This window comes from Bombina bombina, chromosome 2, assembly GCF_027579735.1.
Source record: "Bombina bombina isolate aBomBom1 chromosome 2, aBomBom1.pri, whole genome shotgun sequence".
Classification (NCBI taxonomy): domain Eukaryota; kingdom Metazoa; phylum Chordata; class Amphibia; order Anura; family Bombinatoridae; genus Bombina; species Bombina bombina.
In genome coordinates this window covers 820,161,433-820,185,903 of record NC_069500.1, presented here as the reverse complement: position 1 = coordinate 820,185,903, position 24,471 = coordinate 820,161,433, and the positions used below count along the sequence as shown (strand labels likewise).

At 41.1% G+C, this 24,471-nt stretch overlaps 1 protein-coding gene across 1 annotated transcript in view; it reads left to right on the top strand.

The window, feature by feature from the left end:
* The window catches only part of DOT1L (DOT1 like histone lysine methyltransferase), a 742,223-nt gene that overhangs the window by 382,309 nt on the left and 335,443 nt on the right, over positions 1–24,471 (top strand). The window contains exons 8-10 of the mRNA XM_053700101.1: positions 40–81; positions 1,010–1,093; positions 19,781–20,015. Coding sequence (XP_053556076.1) covers positions 40–81; positions 1,010–1,093; positions 19,781–20,015 — 361 coding nt within the window. The remainder of the gene's footprint in view (positions 1–39; positions 82–1,009; positions 1,094–19,780; positions 20,016–24,471) is intronic.

Below are 24,471 nucleotides of genomic sequence, written 5' to 3'. Positions count from 1 at the left end.
GGAATTTGACTGTTAACGAGTGTTTATTTTTCTTAACAGCTTGAAAACTATTTTTCTAGTCTGAAAAACCCAAAACTCAGGGTAAGTTTCATAATTTAAACCATTTTTTTTTTTGGCCATTTCTTTTCACTGTGGTGAACCAGTGTTTACACTATTGAACTAATTGCATTTCTAGGTATGGTACTATGGAGGAACCACTAGTAGACAGTAAGATGTGTTCGCTAATTTGATCATTTGATGGTGATCATTTGATGGTGATCATTCTTTTCTTGTTTTTTGTTTGTTTTTTAAAGCTGCACAATAATTTTGAGCAAACAATAGGGAAATAATTAGCTGTGTCTAAGCTAGAAATGTAAACCCATGGGTTTGGGTGTTTTTCAGTCACTGGAGTGGTATTGTACAATTAGCTTTTTTTTTTAAAAAAAAAAGTTGTTGTTTTTTGTTTTGCGTGCTAAATACAATTATATTAAAGGGACACTCAATCAAAATTAAACTTTCATTATTCAGATAGAGCATGCCATTTTAAACAACTTTCCAATTTACTTCCATTAACTAAATGTGCACAGTCTTTTTATATTTAAACTGTACTGGGCATGTGCAAGAATAAGTGTGTATGCATTTGTGAATGGCTGATGGATGTCACATGGTACGTGTATGCATTTGTGATTGGCTGATGGCTGTCACATGGTATAGGGGGAGTGGAAAAAGACATAACTTTTAAAATTGTCAGAAAAAAAATCTACTACTCATTTGAAGTTCAGACTAAGTGCTATTGCATTGTCTTGTTATCTTACATTTGTTGATTATGCAAATCTACTGTGTTGACTGGTCCTTTAAGTCCAGTGAGTGCAGACTTTTTGATGAATTTGGATTTCAGAACTTGTCTGTCACCCTGGCAGATGTAAATAAGGAGTTGTGTAAGTGTGTATACCTTGCAGGTTTGTATATGTATTTGTATGTTGAAGTGATGCCAAGCTATTAATGTGCTTTTGTTATGTATATTTGTCAGGAGGAGCAGGAAGCATCAAGGAGGCGACAACAGAGAGAGGGAAAAAGTAATAACACCACCCCAACTAAAATTCTGGAAGCCAAGGTAGGAGCTCCATCCATATGGAAGAGCATCCTTAAACATGGCACACTTACTACCTGAATACATATGAAGTAAAAGCTGTTTAAATTTTTTCTAATATATCCAAATCAGTTGTTCACTTTCTGCTAATATTTTCTTGTTGATAGGTACTTCCTGCTGGTGCTAGTATGATGTCCCCTATAGTTAGTGAGCATTAGCATGAAACACACAACTGTTTCTCTTAATCCAATATAATCCGCTTTTATGCAAAAAAATAATAATGGGAAAAATGAAATCGCCAAGTTTAGAGGTTTCTCTTATGGATGAAAGTATTTTCTCCAACATAGGTGTGTCCGGTCCACGGCGTCATCCTTACTTGTGGGATATTCTCTTCCCCAACAGGAAATGGCAAAGAGCCCAGCAAAGCTGGTCACATGATCCCTCCTAGGCTCCGCCTACCCCAGTCATTCTCTTTGCCGTTGTACAGGCAACATCTCCACGGAGATGGCTTAGAGTTTTTTAGTGTTTAACTGTAGTTTTTATTATTCAATCAAGAGTTTGTTATTTTAAAATAGTGCTGGTATGTACTATTTACTCAGAAACAGAAAAGAGATGAAGATTTCTGTTTGTATGAGGAAAATGATTTTAGCACCGTAACTAAAATCCATGGCTGTTCCACACAGGACTGTTGAGAGCAATTAACTTCAGTTGGGGGAACAGTGTGCAGTCTCTTACTGCTTGAGGTATGACACATTCTAACAAGACGATGTAATGCTGGAAGCTGTCATTTTCCCTATGGGATCCGGTAAGCCATGTTTATTAAGATAGTAAATAAGGGCTTCACAAGGGCTTATTAAGACTGTAGACTTTTTCTGGGCTAAATCGATTCATTATTAACACATATTTAGCCTTGAGGAATCATTTATTCTGGGTATTTTGATATGATTATATCGGCAGGCACTGTTTTAGACACCTTATTCTTTAGGGGCTTTCCCTAATCATAGTCAGAGCCTCATTTTCGCGCCGGTATGGCGCACTTGTTTTTGAGGACAGCATGGCATGCAGCTGCATGTGTGTGGAGCTCTGATACATAGAAAAGTCTTTCTGAAGGCATCATTTGGTATCGTATTCCCCTTTGGGCTTGGTTGGGTCTCAGCAAAGCAGATTCCAGGGACTGTAAAGGGGTTAAATATAAAAACGGCTCCGGTTCCGTTATTTTAAGGGTTAAAGCTTCCAAATTTGGTGTGCAATACTTTTAAGGCTTTAAGACACTGTGGTGAAATTTTGGTGAATTTTGAACAATTCCTTCATACTTTTTCGCACTTGCAGTAATAAAGTGTGTTTAGTTTAAAATTTAAAGTGACAGTAACGGTTTTATTTTAAAACGTTTTTTGTGCTTTGTTATCAAGTTTATGCCTGTTTAACATGTCTGAACTACCAGATAGATTGTGTTCTGACTGTGGGGAAACCAAGGTTCCTTCTCATTTAACTATATGTATTTTATGTCATAAAAAATTTTAGTAAAAATGATGCCCAAGATGATTCCTCAAGTGAGGGGAGTAAGCATGGTACTGCATCATCCCCTCCTTCGTCTACACCAGTCTTGCCCATACAGGAGGCCCCTAGTACATCTAGTGCGCCAATACTCCTTACTATGCAACATTTAACGGCTGTAATGGATAATTCTATCAAAAACATTTTAGCCAATATGCCCACTTATCAGCGAAAGCGCGACTGCTCTGTTTTAGTAAATTCTGTAGAGCATGAGAACGCTGATGATATGGTTTCTGAAGGGCCCCTACACCAGTCTGAGGGGGCCAGGGAGGTTTTGTCTGAGGGAGAAATTTCAGATTCAGGAAACATTTCTCAACAAGCTGAACCTGATGTGATTACTTTTAAATTGAAGTTGGAACATCTCCGCGCTCTGCTTAAGGAGGTGTTATCCAATTTGGATGATTGTGATTATCTGGTCATTCCAGAACCACTATGTAAAATGGAAAAGTTCTTAGAGGCCCCGGGGCCCCCCGAAGCTTTTCCTATATCCAAGCGGGTGGCGTACATTGTTAGTAAAGAATGGGACAGGCCCGGTATACCTTTAGTACCTCCCCCCATATTTAAAAAATTGTTTTCCTATAGTCGACCCCAGAAAGGACTGATGGCAGACAGTCCCCAAGGTCGAGGGGGCGGTTTCTACTCTACACAAGCGCGCCACTATACCCATAGAAGATAGTTGTGCTTTCCAAGATCCTATGGATAAAAAATGAGAAGGTCTGCTAAAAAAAAAGATGTTTGTTCAGCAAGGTTCCCTTCTACAACCAATTGCATGCATTGTCCCTGTCACTGCAGCCGCGTGTTTCTAGTTTGATGAGCTAGGAAAGGCGATTATTAGTAATTCTTCTTCTTATGAGGAGATTATGGACAGAATTCGTGCTCTTAAATTGGCTAATTCTTTCACCCTAGACGCCACCTTGCAATTGGCTAGGTTAGCGGCGAAAAAATTCTGGGTTTGCTATTGTGGCGCAGAGCGCTTTGGTTAAAATCTTGGGCAGCGGATGCGTCTTCCAAGAACAAATTGCTTGACATTCCTTTCAAGGGGAAAACACTCTTTGGCCCTGACTTGAAAGAGATTATCTCTGATATCACTGGGGGCAAGGGCCATGCCCTTCCTCAGGATAGGTCTTTTCAAGACCAAAAATAAACCTAAGTTTCGTCCCTTTCGCAGAAACGGATCAGCCCCAAGGGCTACGTCCTCTAAGCAGGAAGGTAATACTTCTCAAGCCAATCCAGCCTGGAGACCTATGCAAGGCTGGAACAAAGGAAAGCAGGCCAGGAAACCTGCCACTGCTACCAAGACAGCATGAAATGCGGGCCCCCGATCCGGGACCGGATCTGGTGGGGGGCAGACTCTCTCTCTTCGCTCAGGCTTGGGCAAGAGATGTTCTGGATCCTTGGGCGCTAGAAATAGTCTCCCAAGGTTATTCTCTGGAGTGATTCATCCTGTTCCATTAGGAGAACAAGGGATGGGGTTCTACTCCAATCTGTTCATAGTTCCCAAAAAAGAGGGAACGTTCAGACCAATCTTAGATCTCAAGATCTTGAACAAGTTTCTCAAGGTTCCATCGTTCAAGATGGAAACCATTCGAACACTTCTTCCTTCCATCCAGGAAGGTCAATTCATGACCAAGGTGGATTTCAAGGATGCGTATCTACATATTCCTATCCACAAGGAACATCATCGGTTCCTAAGGTTTGCATTCCTGGACAAGCATTTCCAGTTCGTGGCGTTTTCTTTCGGATTAGCCACTGCTCCTAGGATTTTCTCATAGGTACTAGGGTCCCTTCTGGCGGTGCTAAGACCAAGGGGCATTGCTGTAGTACCTTACTTGGACGACATTCTGATTCGAGCGTCGTCCCTTCCTCAAGTAAAGGCTCACACGGACATTGTCCTGGCCTTTCTCCGATCTCACGGATGGAAAGTGAACGTGGAAAAGAGTTCTCTATCTCCGTCAACGAGGGTTCCCTTCTTGGGAACTATAATAGACTCCTTAGAAATGAGGATTTTTCTGACAGAAGCCAGAAAAACAAAACTTCTAGACTCTTGTCGGATACTTCATTCCGTTCCTCTTCCTTCCATAGCGCAGTGCATGGAAGTGATAGGTTTGATGGTAGCGGCAATGGACATAGTTCCTTTTGTGCGCATTCATCTAAGACCATTACAACTGTTCATGCTCAGTCAGTGGAATGGGGACTATTCAGACTTGTCTCCGAAGATACAAGTAAATCAGAGGACCAGAGACTCATTCCGTTGGTGGCTGTCCCTGGACAACCTGTCACAAGGGATGACCTTCCGCAGACCAGAGTGGGTCATTGTCACGACCGACGCCAGTCTGATGGGCTGGGGCGCGGTCTGGGGATCCCTGAAAGCTCAGGGTCTTTGGTCTCGGGTAGAATCTCTTCTACCGATAAATATTCTGGAACTGAGAGCGATATTCAATGCTCTCAAAGCTTGGCCTCAGCTAGCGAGGGCCAAGTTCATACATCAACCATCAGGGGGGAACAAGGAGTTCCCTAGCGATGGAAGAAGTGACCAAAATCATTCTATGGGCGGAGTCTCACTCCTGCCACCTGTCTGCTATCCACATCCCAGGAGTGGAAAATTGGGAAGCGGATTTTCTGAGTCGTCAGACATTGCATCCGGGGGAGTGGGAACTCCATCCGGAAATCTTTGCCCAAGTCACTCAACCGTGGGGCATTCCAGACATGGATCTGATGGCCTCTCGTCAGAACTTCAGAGTTCCTTACTACGGGTACAGATCCAGGGATCCCAAGGCGGCTCTAGTGGATGCACTAGTAGCACCTTGGACCTTCAAACTAGCTTATGTGTTCCCGCCGTTTCCTCTCATCCCCAGGCTGGTAGCCAGGATCAATCAGGAGAGGGCGTCGGTGATTTTGATAGCTCCTGCGTGGCCACGCAGGACTTGGTATGCAGATCTGGTGAATATGTCATCGGCTCCACCATGGAAGCTACCTTTGAGACGAGACCTTCTTGTTCTAGGTCCGTTCGACCCACTCCAGCTGACTGCTTGGAGATTGAACGCTTGATCTTATCAAAGCGAGGGTTCTCAGATTCTGTTATTAATACTCTTGTTCAGGCCTGAAAGCCTGTAACCAGAAAAATTACCACATAATTTGGTATATCTGTTGGTGTGAATCTGCAGGATTCCCTTGGGACAAGGTTAAGATTCCTAAGAGTCTATCCTTCCTTCGAGAAGGATTGGAAAAAGGATTATCTGCAAGTTCCTTGATGGGACAGATTTCTGCCTTGTCTGTGTTACTTCACAAAAAGCTGGCAGCTGTGCCAGATGTTCTAGCCTTTGTTCAGGCTCTGGTTAGAATCAAGCCTGTTTACAAAATTTTGACTCCTCCTTGGAGTCTCAACCTAGTTCTTTCAGTTCTTCAGGGGGTTCCGTTTGAACCCTTACATTCCGTTGATATTAAGTTATTATCTTGGAAAGTTTTGTTTTGGGTTGCAATTTCTTCTGCTAGAAGAGTTTCAGAATTATCTGCTCTGCAGTGTTCTTCTCCTTATCTGGTGTTCCATGCAGATAAGGTGGTTTTGCGTACTAAACCTGGTTTTCTTCCAAAAGTTGTTTCTAACAAAAACATTAACCAGGAGATAGTTGTGCCTTCTTTGTGTCCTAATCCAGTTTCAAAGAAGGAACGTTTGTTGCACAACTTGGATGTAGTTCGTGCTCTTAAATTTTACTTAGCAGCTACTAAGGATTTCAGACAAACTTCGTCTTTGTTTGTTGTTTATTCTGGTAAACGGAGAGGTCAAAAAAGCAACTTCTACCTCTCTCTCCTTCTGGATTAAAAGCATTATCCGATTGGCTTATGAGACTGCCGGACGGCAGCCTCCTGAAAGAATCACAGCTCACTCCACTAGGGCTGTGGCTTCCACATGGGCCTTCAAGAACGAGGCTTCTGTTGATCAGATATGTAAGGCAGCGACTTGGTCTTCACTGCACACTTTTTCTAAATTTTACAAATTTGATACTTTTGCTTCTTCTGAGGCTATTATTTGGGAGAAAGGTTTTGCAAGCCGTGGTGCCTTCCATTTAGGTGACCTGATTTGCTCCCTCCCTTCATCCGTGTCCTAAAGCTTTGGTATTGGTTCCCACAAGTAAGGATGACGCCGTGGACCGGACACACCTATGTTGGAGAAAACAGAATTTATGTTTACCTGATAAATTACTTTCTCCAACGGTGTGTCCGGTCCACGGCCCGCCCTGGTTTTTTTAATCAGGTCTGATAATTTATTTTCTTTAACTACAGTCACCACGGTAACATATGGTTTCTCCTATGCAAATATTCCTCCTTAACGTCGGTCGAATGACTGGGGTAGGCGGAGCCTAGGAGGGATCATGTGACCAGCTTTGCTGGGCTCTTTGCCATTTCCTGTTGGGGAAGAGAATATCCCACAAGTAAGGATGACGCCGTGGACCGGACACACCGTTGGAGAAAGTAATTTATCAGGTAAACATAAATTCTGTTTTTCTTTCCTAAGATATGGTGAGTCCACGGATCATCATCAATTACTGTTGGGAATATCACTCCTGGTCAGCAGGAGGAGGCAAAGAGCACCACAGCAAAGCTATTAATGGGACAGTCAACACCAGAATTGTTGTTGTTTAAAAAGAAAGATAATCCCTTAATTGCCCATTCCCCAGTTTTGCGTAACCAACAGTTATATAAATACACCTTTTACTGCTGTGATTACCTTGTATCTATGCTTCTGCAAACTGCCCCCTTATTTCAGTTCTTTTGACAGACTTCCATTTTAGCCAAACAGTGCTCACTCCAAGGTAACTTCACGTGCATGCGCTCAATGTTATCTATATGAAACACATGAACTAATGCCCTCTAGTGGTCAAAATGCATTCAGTTTATTGCAGTCAGTAGAGCATATATCCCTAACGAGGTGCGCTTGTGCGAAGCATAGATGAGAAACCTCAGAAGGATCTTGAAACTCTGGCAGCACTCCCAATGCAGAGAGACATGAAGAAATTTCCTGTGAGAAACAGAAAAAGAGAGGCGCCACAATAGGACAATATCGTCTGGAACAGAACACCAAAGGAGATAGTCCTTCCCCCCCTTAAAGCGGATCTACTCACAGGAGCAGCGGCACAACCAGGGTGCCAGAGACAGCCGATCGGGACTTTAATGGGTCGCCCGACAGATACGCTGGAACATCGGATACATCACTGATGTTGTCACAGGAGATCATCCAATCCAAGGAATCCACAATTCTCCGGTTTCTGCACAGACGGTGTTCCGCTGGGAGTACCGGTAAGGGTACACAAGCTCCAAGGGATAGAGCAAGGATACTTCAAGTAGTAGGGTAGTAGCAAAAAGTCACAGAGTGTGTATAATAAAAAGACAATTTATTAAAATTCTAAAATCACACAGCAACGTGTTTCTCAGTTTATAAAAAGCCTTTTCATCAGGCTGTAATCATCTCACACCTTTTACTCATTAAATACCTTACGCTATCCAATCAAGGGGCAGTTAAGACTCACACCTCCCTCGAGCGGGGCTAAAGTAACCTAAAAAAATCTCATCCAATGGCTGGTATAGAGATGTGTGAAGGGACGGCCTCTAGGTTGGGATATATACATAATGTCAAATACAAAACATAAATTAATAATAGATACCGTGTCTCAATAGCATTAACAACTTATATACGGTAATCAGATACAATAGAAGGCATAGGTATGTAAATACTTATATAAAAAATAATACGTAGCATAACACATGCACAATAAATGTTACAACAAATATAAAATATAATAAATACAATTCCCGTAAATGTAACGGTTTACATATCAAATATAACACATTGATACAATAATGGATCTTGTCAGGTGGATCGTGACCGTACCAAACAACGATGGTCGACATCAACGCACAATCACGATGGGTCGCACATCAATTTTACAGATGAGATTTACTGACTCCATCACGGGTGTGTAATGATCTCGCCAGCAAAATAAATATATTAAATCAAAACATTTACTATTAGCTAATGTATATGCCGATATTACTTACTGTTTTGATTTAATATATGTCTGTTTTGCTGGCGAGATCATTACACACCTGTGATGGAGTCAGTAAAGCTATCATCTGTAAATTGATGTGCGACCCATCGTGATTGTGCGTTGATGTCGACCATCATGGTTTGGTATGGTCACGATCCACCTGACAAGCTCCATGTTGTATCAATGTGTTATATTTAACATGTAAACACTGTTACAGTTACGGGGATTGTATTTATTATTTTTTATATTTGTTGTAACATTTATTGTTGCTGTGTTATGTTACGTATTTATTTTTTTTTTTATATATTTAAGTATTTACATAAGGTGCCTGTACCTATGCCTTCTATTATATCTGATTAACGTATTTAAGTTGTTGTTGATGCTATTGAGACACAGTATCTATTAATTTTTATGTTTTGTATTTGATATTAAGTATATATCCCAACCTAGGGTCCGTCCCTTCACACATCTCTATACCAGCCATTGGATGATTTCTTTCATGTAATTAACAAGAGTCCATGAGCTAGTGACGTATGGGATATACATTCCTACCAGGAGGGGCAAAGTTTCCCAAACCTTAAAATGCCTATAAATACACCCCTCACCACACCCACAAATCAGTTTTACAAACTTTGCCTCCAAGGGAGGTGGTGAAGTAAGTTTGTGCTAGATTCTACGTTGATATGCGCTCCGCAGCAAGTTGGAGCCCGGTTTTCCTCTCAGCGTGCAGTGAATGTCAGAGGGATGTGAGGAGAGTATTGCCTATTGAATGCAGTGATCTCCTTCTACGGGGTCTATTTCATAAGGTTCTCTGTTATCGGTCGTAGAGATTCATCTCTTACCTCCCTTTTCAGATCGACGATATACTCTTATATTTACCATTTCCTCTACTGATTCTCGTTTCAGTACTGGTTTGGCTTTCTACAAACATGTAGATGAGTGTCCTGGGGTAAGTAAGTCTTATTTTCTGTGACACTCTAAGCTATGGTTGGGCACTTTATTTATAAAGTTCTAAATATATGTATTCAAACATTTATTTGCCTTGACTCAGAATGTTCAACTTTCCTTATTTTTCAGACAGTCAGTTTCATATTTGGGATTATGCTTTAAATTATCATATTTTTTCTTACCTCAAAAATTTGACTTTTTTCCCTGTGGGCTGTTAGGCTCGCGGGGGCTGAAAATGCTTCATTTTATTGCGTCATTCTTGGCGCGGACTTTCTTGGCGCAAAAATTCTTTTCCGTTTCCGGCGTCATACGTGTCGCCGGAAGTTGCGTCATTTTTTGACGTTATTTTGCGCCAAAAATGTCGGCGTTCCGGATGTGGCGTCATTTTTGGCGCCAAAAGCATTTAGGCGCCAAATAATGTGGGAGTCTTATTTGGCGCCAAAAAATATGGGCGTCGCTTTTGTCTCCACATTATTTCAGTCTCATTTTTCATTTGCTTCTGGTTGCTAGAAGCTTGATGTTTGGCATTTTTTTTCCCATTCCTGAAACTGTCTTATAAGGAATTTGATCTATTTTGCTTTATATGTTGTTTTTTCTCTTACATATTGCAAGATGTCTCACGTTGCATCTGAGCCAGAAGATACTACAGGAAAACCACTGCCTGCTGGATCTACCAAAGCTAAGTGTATCTGCTGTAAACTTTTGGTAGCTATTCCTCCAGCTGTTGTTTGTAATAATTGTCATGACAAACTTGTTAAAGCAGATAATATTTCCTTTAGTGATGTACCATTGCCTGTTGCAGTTCCCTCAACATCTAAGGTGCAGAATGTTCCTGATAACATAAGAGATTTTGTTTCTGAATCCATAAAGAAGGCTTTGTCTGTTATTTCTCCTTCTAGTAAACGTAAAAAGTCTTTTAAATCTTCTCTCTCTACAGATGAATTTTTAAATGAACACCATCATTCTGATTCTTTGGACTCTTCTGGTTCAGAGGATTCTGTCTCAGAGATTGATGCTGATAAATCTTCATATTTATTTAAGATGGAATTTATTCGCTCTTTACTTAAAGAAGTACTAATTGCTTTAGAAATAGAGGATTCTAGTCCTCTTGATACTAATTCTATACGTTTGGATAAGGTTTTTAAAGCTCCTGCGGTTATTCCAGAAGTCTTTCCTGTTCCTAATGCTATTTCTGCAGTAATTGCTAAGGAATGGGATACATTGGGTAATTCATTTACTCCTTCTAAACGTTTTAAGCAATTATATCCTGTTCCGCCTGACAGGTTAGAATTTTGGGACAAAATCCCTAAAGTTGATTGGCATCTTGGTTGAAATCTTTAATTCATCTTGCCTATGTTGAGTCGGGTAAAATTCCGCCTCAGAGAATTACAGCTCATTCTACTAGGTCAGTATCTACTTCCTGGGCGTTTGGGAATGAGGCTTCGGTTGACCGGATCTGCAGGGCAGCAGCTTGGTCCTCTTTGCATACTTTTACTAAATTCTACCATTTTGATATATTTTCTTCTTCTGAAGCAGTTTTTGGTAGAAAAGTTCTTCAGGCAGCGGTTTCAGTTTGAATCTTCTGCTTATGTTTTTTGTTAAACTTTATTTTGGGTGTGGATTATTTTCAGCAGGAATTGGCTGTCTTTATTTTATCCCTCCCTCTCTAGTGACTCTTGTGTGGAAAGATCCACATCTTGGGTAGTCATTATCCCATACGTCACTAGCTCATGGACTCTTGTTAATTACATGAAAGAAAACATAATTTATGTAAGAACTTACCTGATAAATTCATTTCTTTCATATTAACAAGAGTCCATGAGGCCCGCCCTTTTTTGTGGTGGTTATGATTTTTTTGTATAAAGCACAATTATTCCAATTCCTTATTTTATATGCTTCGCACTTTTTTTCTTATCACCCCACTTCTTGGCTATTCGTTAAACTGATTTGTGGGTGTGGTGAGGGGTGTATTTATAGGCATTTTAAGGTTTGGGAAACTTTGCCCCTCCTGGTAGGAATGTATATCCCATACGTCACTAGCTCATGGACTCTTGTTAATATGAAAGAAATGAATTTATCAGGTAAGTTCTTACATAAATTGTTATTTTCTTTGGGTTACTTTTGCCCCGCCCGAGGGAGGTGTGAGTCGTTACTGCCCCTTGATTGGCTAGGGTATTTAATGAGTAAAAGGTGTGAGATGATTACAGCCTGATGAAACGGCTTTTTATGAGCTGAGAAACGCATTGCTGTGTGTTTTTAGACAGTTAATAAATTGTCCCTTTATTATACACACTTACTCTGTGACTTTTTGCTACTACCTTACTGCTTGAAGTATCCTTGCTCTATCCCTTGGAGCTTGTGTACCCTTACCGGTACTCCCAGCAGAACAGTCTGTACTGAAACCGGAGGATTGTGGATTCCTTGGATTGGATGATCTCCTGTGACGACATCAGTGATGTATCTGACGTTCCAGCGTGTCTGTCGGGCGACCCATTATAGTCCCGATCGGCTGTCTCTGGCACCCTGGCTGTGCCGCTGCTCCTGTGAGTAGATCTGCTTTAAGGGGGGAGGGACACTCTCCTTTGGTGTTCTGCGGTTCCAGACGATATTGTTCTATGGTGGCGCCTCTTTTTCTGTTTCCTACAGGAAATTTCATTCAGTTTAAATGCAGTCTTCAAGGTCTAAGAAATTAGGATATGAACCTCCTAGGTTTAGATTTCTCCAACATAGGTGTGTCCGGTCCACGGCGTCATCCTTACTTGTGGGATATTCTCTTCCCCAACATGAAATGGCAAAGAGCCCAGCAAAGCTGGTCACATGATCCCTCCTAGGCTCCGCCTACTCCAGTCATTCTCTTTGCCGTTGTACAGGCAACATCTCCACGGAGATGGCTTAGAGTTTTTTAGTGTTTAACTGTAGTTTTTATTATTCAATCAAGAGTTTGTTATTTTGAAATAGTGCTGGTATGTACTATTTACTCAGAAACAGAAAAGAGATGAAGATTTCTGTTTGTATGAGGAAAATGATTTTAGCAACCGTCACTAAAATCCATGGCTGTTCCACACAGGACTGTTGAGAGCAATTAACTTCAGTTGGGGGAACAGTGAGCAGTCTCTTGCTGCTTGAGGTATGACACATTCTAACAAGACGATGTAATGCTGGAAGCTGTCATTTTCCCTCTGGGATCCGGTAAGCCATGTTTATTACGATTGTAAATAAGGGCTTCAAAAAGGGCTTATTAAGACTGTAGACTTTTTTTGGGGCTAAATCGATTGATTATTAACACATATTTAGCCTTGAGGAATCATTTTATCTGGGTATTTTGATATAATAATATCGGCAGGCACTGTTTTAGACACCTTATTCTTTAGGGGCTTTCCCAAAGCATAGGCAGAGCCTCATTTTCGCGCCGGTGTTGCGCACTTGTTTTTGAGAGGCATGGCATGCAGTCGCATGTGAGAGGAGCTCTGATACTTAGAAAAGACTTTCTGAAGGCGTCATTTGGTATCGTATTCCCCTTGGGGCTTGGTTGGGTCTCAGCAAAGCAGATACCAGGGACTGTAAGGGGTTAAAGTTCAAAACGGCTCCGGTTCCGTTATTTTAAGGGTTAAAGCTTCCAAATTTGGTGTGCAATACTTTTAAGGCTTTAAGACACTGTAGTGAAAATTTGGTGAATTTTGAACAATTCCTTCATGTTTTTTCGCATTTGCAGTAATAAAGTGTGTTCAGTTTAAAATTTAAAGTGACAGTAACGGTTTTATTTTAAAACGTTTTTTGTACTTGTTATCAAGTTTATGCCTGTTTAACATGTCTGAACTACCAGATAGACTGTGTTCTGAATGTGGGGAAGCCAGAATTCCTATTCATTTAAATAAATGTGATTTATGTGACAATGACAATGATGCCCAAGATGATTCCTCAAGTGAGGGGAGTAAGCATGGTACTGCATCATTCCCTCCTTCGTCTACACGAGTCTTGCCCACTCAGGAGGCCCCTAGTACATCTAGCGCGCCAATACTCCTTACTATGCAACAATTAACGGCTGTAATGGATAATTCTGTCAAAAACATTTTAGCCAAAATGAACACTTATCAGCGTAAGCGCGACTGCTCTGTTTTAGATACTGAAGAGCATGACGACGCTGATAATAATATTTCTGAAGGGCCCCTAACTCAGTCTGATGGGGCCAGGGAGGTTTTGTCTGAGGGAGAAATTACTGATTCAGGGAACATTTCTCAACAAGCTGAACCTGATGTGATTGCATTTAAATTTAAGTTGGAACATCTCCGCATTCTGCTTAAGGAGGTATTATCCACTCTGGATGATTGTGACAAGTTGGTCATCCCAGAGAAACTATGTAAAATGGACAAGTTCCTAGAGGTGCCGGGGCTCCCAGAAGCTTTTCCTATACCCAAGCGGGTGGCGGACATTGTTAATAAGGAATGGGAAAGGCCCGGTATTCCTTTCGTCCCTCCCCCCATATTTAAAAAATTGTTTCCTATGGTCGACCCCAGAAAGGACTTATGGCAGACAGTCCCCAAGGTCGAGGGAGCGGTTTCCACTTTAAACAAACGCACCACTATACCCATAGAGGATAGTTGTGCTTTCAAAGATCCTATGGATAAAAAATTAGAAGGTTTGCTTAAAAAGATGTTTGTTCAGCAGGGTTACCTTCTACAACCAATTTCATGCATTGTCCCCGTCGCTACAGCCGCATGTTTCTGGTTCGATGAGCTGATAAAGGCGGTCGACAGTGATTCTCCTCCTTATGAGGAGATTATGGACAGAATCAATGCTCTCAAATTGGCTAATTCTTTCACCCTAGACGCCACTTTGCAATTGGCTAGGTTAGCGGCTAAGAATTCTGGGTTTGCTATTGTGGCGCGCAGAGCGCTTTGGTTGAAATCTTGGTCGGCTGATGCGTCTTCCAAGAACAAGTTACTTAACATTCCTTTCAAGGGGAAAACGCTGTTTGGCCCTGACTTGAAAGAGATTATCTCGGATATCACTGGGGGTAAGGGCCACGCCCTTCCTCAGGATCGGCCTTTCAAGGCAAAGAATAAACCTAATTTTCGTCCCTTTCGTAGAAACGGACCAGCCCAAAGTGCTACGTCCTCTAAGCAAGAGGGTAATACTTCTCAAGCCAAGCCAGCTTGGAGACCAATGCAAGGCTGGAACAAGGGAAAGCAGGCCAAGAAACCTGCCACTGCTACCAAGACAGCATGAAATGTTGGCCCCCGATCCGGGACCGGATCTGGTGGGGGGCAGACTCTCTCTCTTCGCTCAGGCTTGGGCAAGAGATGTTCTGGATCCTTTGGCGCTAGAAATAGTCTCCAAAGGTTATCTTCTGGAATTCAAGGGACTTCCCCCAAGGGGGAGGTTCCACAGGTCTCAGTTGTCTTCAGACCACATAAAAGGACAGGCATTCTTACATTGTGTAGAAGACCTGTTAAAAATGGGAGTGATTCATCCCGTTCCATTAAGAGAACAAGGGATGGGGTTCTACTCCAATCTGTTTATAGTTCCCAAAAAAGAGGGAACGTTCAGACCAATCTTAGATCTCAAGATCTTAAACAAGATGGAAACCATTCGAACTATTCTTCCTTCCATCCAGGAAGGTCAATTCATGACCACGGTGGATTTAAAGGATGCGTATCTACATATTCCTATCCACAAGGAACATCATCGGTTCCTGAGGTTCGCATTCCTGGACAAACATTACCAGTTCGTGGCGCTTCCTTTCGGATTAGCCACTGCTCCAAGGATTTTCACAAAGGTACTAGGGTCCCTTCTAGCTGTGCTAAGACCAAGGGGCATTGCTGTAGTACCTTACTTGGACGACATTCTGATTCAAGCGTCGTCCCTTCCTCAAGCAAAGGCTCACACGGACATTGTCCTGGCCTTTCTCGGATCTCACGGATGGAAAGTGAACGTGGAAAAGAGTTCTCTATCTCCGTCAACAAGGGTTCCCTTCTTGGGAACAATAATAGACTCCTTAGAAATGAGGATTTTTCTGACAGAGGCCAGAAAAACAAAACTTCTAGACTCTTGTTGGATACTTCATTCCGTTCCTCTTCCTTCCATAGCTCAGTGCATGGAAGTGATCGGGTTGATGGTAGCGGCAATGGACATAGTTCCTTTTGCACGCATTCATCTAAGACCATTACAACTGTGCATGCTCAGTCAGTGGAATGGGGACTATACAGACTTGTCTCCGAAGATACAAGTAAATCAGAGGACCAGAGACTCACTCCGTTGGTGGCTGTCCCTGGACAACCTGTCACGAGGGATGACATTCCGCAGACCAGAGTGGGTCATTGTCACGACCGACGCCAGTCTGATGGGCTGGGGCGCGGTCTGGGGATCCCTGAAAGCTCAGGGTCTTTGGTCTCGGGAAGAATCTCTTCTACCGATAAATATTCTGGAACTGAGAGCGATATTCAATGCTCTCAAGGCTTGGCCTCAGCTAGCGAGGGCCAAGTTCATACGGTTTCAATCAGACAACATGACAACTGTTGCGTACATCAACCATTAGGGGGGAACAAGGAGTTCCCTGGCGATGGAAGAAGTGACCAAAATCATTCTATGGGCGGAGTCTCACTCCTGCCACCTGTCTGCTATCCACATCCCAGGAGTGGAAAATTGGGAAGCGGATTTTCTGAGTCGTCAGACATTGCATCCGGGGGAGTGGGAACTCCATCCGGAAATCTTTGCCCAAGTCACTCAGCTGTGGGGCATTCCAGACATGGATCTGATGGCCTCTCGTCAGAACTTCAAAGTTCCTTGCTACGGGTCCAGATCCAGGGATCCCAAGGCGGCTCTAGTGGATGCACTAGTAGCACCTTGGACCTTCAAACTAGCTTATGTGTTCCCGCCGTTTCCTCTCATCCCCAGGCTGGTAGCCAGGATCAATCAGGAGAGGGCGTCGGTGATCTTGATAGCTCCTGCGTGGCCACGCAGGACTTGGTACGCAGATCTGGAGAATATGTCATCGGCTCCTCCTTGGAAGCTACCTTTGAGACGAGACCTTCTTGTTCAGGGTCCGTTCGAACATCCGAATCTGGTTTCACTCCAGCGGACTGCTTGGAGATTGAACGCTTGATCTTATCGAAGCGAGGATTCTCAGATTCTGTTATCGATACTCTTGTTCAGGCCAGAAAGCCTGTAACTAGAAAGATTTACCACAAAATTTGGAAAAAATATATCTGTTGGTGTGAATCTAAAGGATTCCCTTGGGACAAGGTTAAGATTCCTAGGATTCTATCCTTCCTTCAAGAAGGATTGGAAAAAGGATTATCTGCAAGTTCCCTGAAGGGACAGATTTCTGCCTTGTCTGTGTTACTTCACAAAAAGCTGGCCGCTGTGCCAGATGTTCAAGCCTTTGTTCAGGCTCTGGTTAGAATTAAGCCTGTTTACAAACCTTTGACTCCTCCTTGGAGTCTCAATTTAGTTCTTTCAGTTCTTCAGGGGGTTCCGTTTGAACCCTTGCATTCCGTTGATATTAAGTTATTATCTTGGAAAGTTTTGTTTTTAGTTGCAATTTCTTCTGCTAGAAGAGTTTCAGAATTATCTGCTCTGCAGTGTTCTCCTCCTTATCTGGTGTTCCATGCAGATAAGGTGGTTTTACGTACTAAACCTGGTTTTCTTCCAAAAGTTGTTTCTAACAAAAACATTAACCAGGAGATTATCGTACCTTCTCTGTGTCCGAAACCAGTTTCAAAGAAGGAACGTTTGTTGCACAATTTGGATGTTGTTCGCGCTCTAAAATTCTATTTAGATGCTACAAAGGATTTTAGACAAACATCTTCCTTGTTTGTTGTTTATTCCGGTAAAAGGAGAGGTCAAAAAGCAACTTCTACCTCTCTCTCTTTTTGGATTAAAAGCATCATCAGATTGGCTTACGAGACTGCCGGACGGCAGCCTCCCGAAAGAATCACAGCTCATTCCACTAGGGCTGTGGCTTCCACATGGGCCTTCAAGAACGAGGCTTCTGTTGATCAGATATGTAGGGCAGCGACTTGGTCTTCACTGCACACTTTTACCAAATTTTACAAGTTTGATACTTTTGCTTCTTCTGAGGCTATTTTTGGGAGAAAGGTTTTGCAAGCCGTGGTGCCTTCCATTTAGGTGACCTGATTTGCTCCCTCCCTTCATCCGTGTCCTAAAGCTTTGGTATTGGTTCCCACAAGTAAGGATGACGCCGTGGACCGGACACACCTATGTTGGAGAAAACAGAATTTATGTTTACCTGATAAATTACTTTCTCCAACGGTGTGTCCGGTCCACGGCCCGCCCTGGTTTTTTTAATCAGGTCTGATAATTTATTTTCTTTAACTACAGTCACCACGGTACCATATGGTTTCTCCTATGCAAATATTCCTCCTTAACGTCGGTCGAATGACTGGGGTAGGCGGAGCCTAGGAGGGATCATGTGACCAGCTTTGCTGGGCTCTTTGCCATTTCCTGTTGGGGAAGAGAATATCCCACAAGTAAGGATGACGCCGTGGACCGGACACACCGTTGGAGAAAGTAATTTATCAGGTAAACATAAATTCTGTTTTCACCTTAGAATACCAAGAGAACAAAGCAAAATTGGTGATAAAAGTAAATTGTAAAGTTGTTTAAAATTACATTCCCTCATGAAAATCATGAAAAATTTTTTTTTTTTTTTTTTTTGGACTTGATTGTCCCTTTAAGTATCACTTTCCTTCCCACAATCCCCAGTCATTCTCTTTGCCTTTGTGCATGGAGGTGGTGAAGTTTTGGCAAATTTTTTATACTTTTGCTTCGACTGAGACTTCTTTTGGGAGAAAGGTTCTTCAAATGGTGGTGCCTTCTGTTTAGGTCTGCCTGTCTTGTACTCCCTCTCTAGTCATCTGTGTCCTCTAGCTTGGGTATTCCCAACAGTAATTGAGGATGTTGTGGACTCACCATATCTTAGGAAAGAAAACTAAATTTATGCTTACCTGATAAATTTTATTTCCCGATATGGTGAGTCCACGACCCCAGGCAGTTATTTTTGACTAAACGTCTGGCACCTATACACCTTTGTATTACTCCTTTTTCCATTTCTCTTCAGTCGAATGACGGGTTTGTGGGAAGGGAAGTTTATACTTAAAGGGACACTAAACCCAAATTTTTTCTTTCGTTATTCAGAGCATGCAATTTTAAGCAACTTTCTAATTTACTCCTATTATCAAAGTATCTCCATTCTCTTGGTATCTTTATTTGAAAAGCAAGAATGTAAGTTTAGATGCCGGCCCATTTTTGGTGAACAACCTGGGTTGTTCTTACTGATTGGTGGATTGATTTAACTGACCAATAAACAAGTGCTGTACCAAAAAAATAACTTAGATGCAAATAAAGATTGCAATAGAACAAAGAAAAATTGATAATAGGAGTAAATTAGAAAGTTGCTTAAAATTGCATGCACTATCTGAATCACAAAATAAAAAATTTGGGTTCAGTGTCCCTTTAACAGCTTTGCTGTGGTGCTCTGCCTACTTCTGCTGGCCAGGAGTGATATTCCCAACAGTAATTGAGGATGTCGTGGACTCACCATATCCGGAAACAAAGACATTTGTCAGTTAAAGGGACAGTCTACACCAGAATTGTTGTTTTAAAAGATAGATAATCCCTTTTTTACCCATTCCCTAGTTTCGCATAACCAACAGTTATATTTATATATTTTTTTACCTCTGTGATTATCTTGTATCTAAGCCTCTGCAGACTGCCCCTTTATTTCAGTTCTTTTGACAGACTTGCAGTTTAGCCAATCAGTGATGGCTCCCAGGTAACTTCACGTGCACGAGCACAGTGTTATCTATATGAAAAACATGAACTAACACCCTCTACTGGTGAAAAACCTGTTAAAATGCATTCTTAAGAGGCGGCCTTCAAGGTCTAAGAAATTAGCATATGAACCTCCTAGGTTAAGCTTTCAACTAAGAATACCAAGAGAACAAAGAAAAATTGGTTATAAAAGTAAATTGGAAAATTGTTTAAAATGACATGCCCTATCTGAATCATGAGGGTTTTTTGTTTTTTTTGACTAGACTGTCCCTTTAAGCATAAATTTCGTTTTATCTTTTTTCTTTTCTTTTTTAGTTCAATGTCCCTTTTAATATTTTTGGTGTTCCCAATAAACCCCTCTCTTGTCCCTCAGGATTCAGGAGTGGATGAGGAGAAGTCAGTCCCTATAAAGAAACAATCTCCTACTAAAGCACGGAGAAAGCTCAGCAAAAAGGGCAGGAAGATGGCAGGGCGAAAACGGGGACGTCCCAAAAAATTGGCTTCTGCCTCAGGAGAGAGGAAGCCAGTCAAATCCCAGAATGCACTGGAAACTCTACATCCACAAAATGTCCCGGTCTCAGAGACCCCCATACAGTCACCCTCTCAGGGTAAGAAGTATATGTCTACAAAGATGCAGAGTAGTTCTAAATATTCATATTTTACTATATGTGACATTTGTTCTATACTGAAGGGATATTGGTCTTGATTTGAAATCCCTTTTTAAAGATTTAAATGTGTGTGCAATTTGTTTTTATATATACACATTCTATATATATCAGTAATTAAGTATTGAATTGTTAAGTATCTGAATATAAACTATTTTAAATCTATTCAAACTTTCAGTTTGGAGGATTTGCAAAACTGCTGCTTGAAAACCCTGGTTTATTATATTTAATCTCTCCTTTAATTGTAGCCCAAGACTAGCTGTAAATGAGTTTGTGTACTGCACTAAGCAGTCACTGTATATTATGTAGCTTATTCATGCTACTTTCAGTATTTTGCAGCATGCTTGGGTTATCAGAATTTTCTTCCAGTCTCACTATGGAGTGTGTTATGTTGCAATGTTTCATTATCATTTAAAGGGACATGAAACCGACATTTTTTCTTTCATGATTTAGAAAGAGAATGCAATTTTAAACATCTTTCTAATTTACTTCTATGATATAATTTGTTTTATCCCCTTGATATTCTTTGCTGAAAGTATATCTAGATATGCTGAGTAGCTGCTGATTGGTTGCTGCACATAGAAGCCTCATGTGATTGGCTCACCCATGTACATTGCTTTTTCGTCATCTAAGGATATCTAAAAAATGAAGCAAAATAAATAGAAGTAACTTTTAATGTTGTTTAAATTTGTATTCACTATCTGAATCATGAAAGAAAGATTTTGGCTTTAGTGGCCCTTTAATATTTAAAGGGAAATAAACCCAACTTTTCTTTCATGATTCAGATAGAGAATACAGTTTTAAAAAATGTTTCCAATTGACTTCTATTACCATGTTATTATTTGTTATAGATATTTAGATAGGTAGTGTGCACACGTTTGCATTACTACATTACAGGAAATGGTGCTGCCATCTAGTGCTCTTGCTAATGAATACCATTGCTGCAAAACTGCGGTCATATAGTTCTGTAGACGCATGCACGCTCCTTAACTTATCTTCCTGCTTTTCAACAAGGATAACAATCAAATTATGAAAATTTGATGATAGAAGTAATGTGGAAAGTTGTTTAAAAGTGTACTATCTGAATCATGAAAGAAGTTGTTTTTTATGTCCCTTTAACCCCTCCACGACAGCCAACGTACCTTGTCTGTCAGCAGTTTGTATCACCTACAGGGCTGTAAGACCATACCAATGCCTCAGGCAGTGTGCCATGCAACAATAGAGCAGTCTCACCTATTGGTGAGACCTACGCTCTTACAACCCTGTTAGACCATTGGGGCAGCCAATATACATGGTCTGTGGCTGTTAAGAGGTTAATTTGTGAGGAATTATATTTTGAGATGACTGTCTCTTTAGTTTTGGTACAATGGAACAGTATTTATTTTTATAGTCTCAATTTAAGGAATGATCAATCATATCTCACCATATAAACATGTATGAAATTCTGGTTTTAGAGGGATGGTATTGGGGTAGTATGTAAGGAATATGTAAAAAAAAAAGTCATCTGCAGGATTACATTTCTTCAAATTACAACACCATTTCTGTTGTAATAGCAAATTTGAAACTTGTTTCACTCTTACCTATGGAGGCTGTCACAGAACAACTATTCAATACAGTTTCTTAGACTACATTGTGAAGTGCAACAGCCTATCAACCACCCAAATAGCATTAAAGGGACATTAAACCCAAACATTTTCTTTCATTATTCAGATAGAGAATGCCATTTTTAAAAAGTTTTACTTCTATTATCAAATTTGCTTTGTTCTCATGTTATACTTTGTTGAAGGGATACCTAGGTAGGTAGCGTGCACATGCCTGAAGCACTAGATGGCAGGAAATAGTGCTGCCATCTAGTGCTCCTGCTAATATATAACATTGTCACAAAACTGCTGCCATATAGAGCTTCAGACACGTGCACACTCATAAGCTTACTTTACTGCTTTACAACGTAGTATAACAAGAAAACAAAACAAAAAAATTTAATAACAGAAGTATATTGGAAAGTTGTTTAAAATTGTATGTTCTATCTGAATCATGAAAGAAAAAAAATTGTGTTTTATGTCCCTTTAATTCTTCTTTTCTGTTACAGCCTTTTTCATTTGGAATTATTTACTTTCTTTTTAATGACACGATGAGTCCACTGATCATCTTAATTACTAATGGGATATTCACCTCCTGGTCAGCAGGAGTCGGTAAAGAGCACCACAGCAGAGCTGTTAAATAGCTCTCAAGAGTCTGAGAGAGGAATACTCTGATCCTTTGTTTTCCACAGGCCAATGTGACGAAGAGGACCTCGCAAGCCGGGTGAGCTGCCTTACAGAGCTCTAAGGTAAGTGCTAAATTTTATTTTCTGGCCCCCCTGGGAGTGTAACATACATATTGGCACTTTTTTATATACTTTTCTGGACACTAGATGACACTAGCCATAGGAGAGAATGGGCATTTTCCTAGAAATGTCTTATTGGGCAGTGAATGCAGGCACTGGAGGATGTGGAGAAGTGGCTCTGTTTTTTTATTTTGTGTGATTTCTCACTCTTGCAACTCCCAATGGCTTATTTTCTTTAGCAGCCGTCTGGGAGGCTTAGCCTATTTCCACATTGATAGGTTACATGTCTAGGGCTATGCAGTTTTGGTGCGACTGTTTCTCCCGTTGGCTTCCTTTATTTTAGTAGCCGGGAGCTTTGTTTATTTATGCCAGGTTGTGCCTTAGTCTTCCAGCGGCCCCATTTTTACTATTAGACGCCGGGGAGGTTTAGCTGTACACGCCCACGATAGGCGGAGCTAAGATACGCGCCATTGTTTGCCCGCCCTTTACACACTTCCTGTGTATCGGTGTACTTTCGGATTCCTTCTCTGCTGCGTTATAGCTTCTACTGCAGGGAGGCTTTTTTTCCTCAGTCGATTTAAAGACAAAATGAGGGGTAGTCCGTATGCCTTCTCTGTTGAACTGTTTGATTCAGCAGAGGCGCTTCTCATTCAGTATATTATATGTATAATTATATGTAATGCAGCATAAAATAAGTACACAGTATAAGTTAAGTTCTACAAGGTGTTAAATAAACATTTGAACAGTTCTGGGTGCCTTCTCTGCTGTGCTATGTTATGCAGCAGAGAGGCTTTTCACGCGGTTCCAAGAACTACTTACAGTAGTCAGAACTACTATTTGTTAATGCTTCCATCTGTTGATAGGAGGATGTTTACGCTAAGTTTGGATGGAATCACATGGTTCTATCTGATATACGTTAACAAATCATTTTTTTTTTTTTTTTTTGTGGAAGTTATGCAGTGTATTTAAAATTTAAAGACACAGTACCATCCTTTTTTGATAAGCAAATGGTGGATTCTGATGGTCAATTGGCCTTTCGTCATATTAATTAATATATCCAATGTTATGGGAGCAAGGTTAGGACGTTCCCTTTATCATTTAAAGGCACAGTATTTTTGTTATGATATTCAATTTTATCTAATAAAAAGTGAATAAGGATGTTATTTACACATTATGTCTTGATACTTCTGTGGAACGGCCAAAGATTTTATGTTCCCCATGTATTAAGAGGTTTTTTAAATAAAAAAAATAAAAAAAATTCAGAGCCAACATTGCCTAAGATGTTTCAGAAACATTCAAGCAATATTCCATATTTTCTGTAGTTTTCTCCTCATGTGTCCTAAAAACTTAGCATCCATTCATTCAGTGCCCTGCGCTTCCTTCACGACTCCTTTTGGGGTTAGCTTGCAAGACATTGTTTCCCTCTGTGCTTGTCAGTTGTGTTGTCGGCTTTTCCCATGCTGCATTGAGAGCACAAGAGGAAGACTAAAATGTTCAGTGAGTGAGGTTTCTGACACAGTAGATTACTATCTTAGAGGTTCCCTCCATGTTACATGAGGAAGGGGATACTTCGGTAGTATATGAGGGTAAGATCTCGGTTCTGACGGTATGATTCCTCCCGCTGATACTGAAGTAGTATCTTCAGGTTTAAGCTAGCTCTTCTCCGGTTGTTACGAAGGAGTTTTTAGCTGCTCTGAAACAACATTTAGGTCGTTAATTTTATGTGGTACCAAGAAGTGGTACTAGGAAATGAGTGAATGGGTATAACCCTTTTATTTACATTTTCTATACGGACGGAGAGGTTTTTATTAGAGGACCTCTCAAGGAGTCTTGGAAGACTATTTCTATACTGACTATGAGACTTCTATCCTTATAGAGGATAGTTATTCCCTTTCAGGATCCCATAGATATTTGGGTAGTGGGTTTGCTCAAGATGACATCCCAGGTTGGTATTGCTACCTTTTGCGGCAGCATACTAGCTCTTATGTAGCTTCGGTCCAGTTTATCAGGTTCCAGTCGGACTACATTACTTCAGTGGCTTACATCTTTCATCAGGGAGGAGCGAGGAGTTCC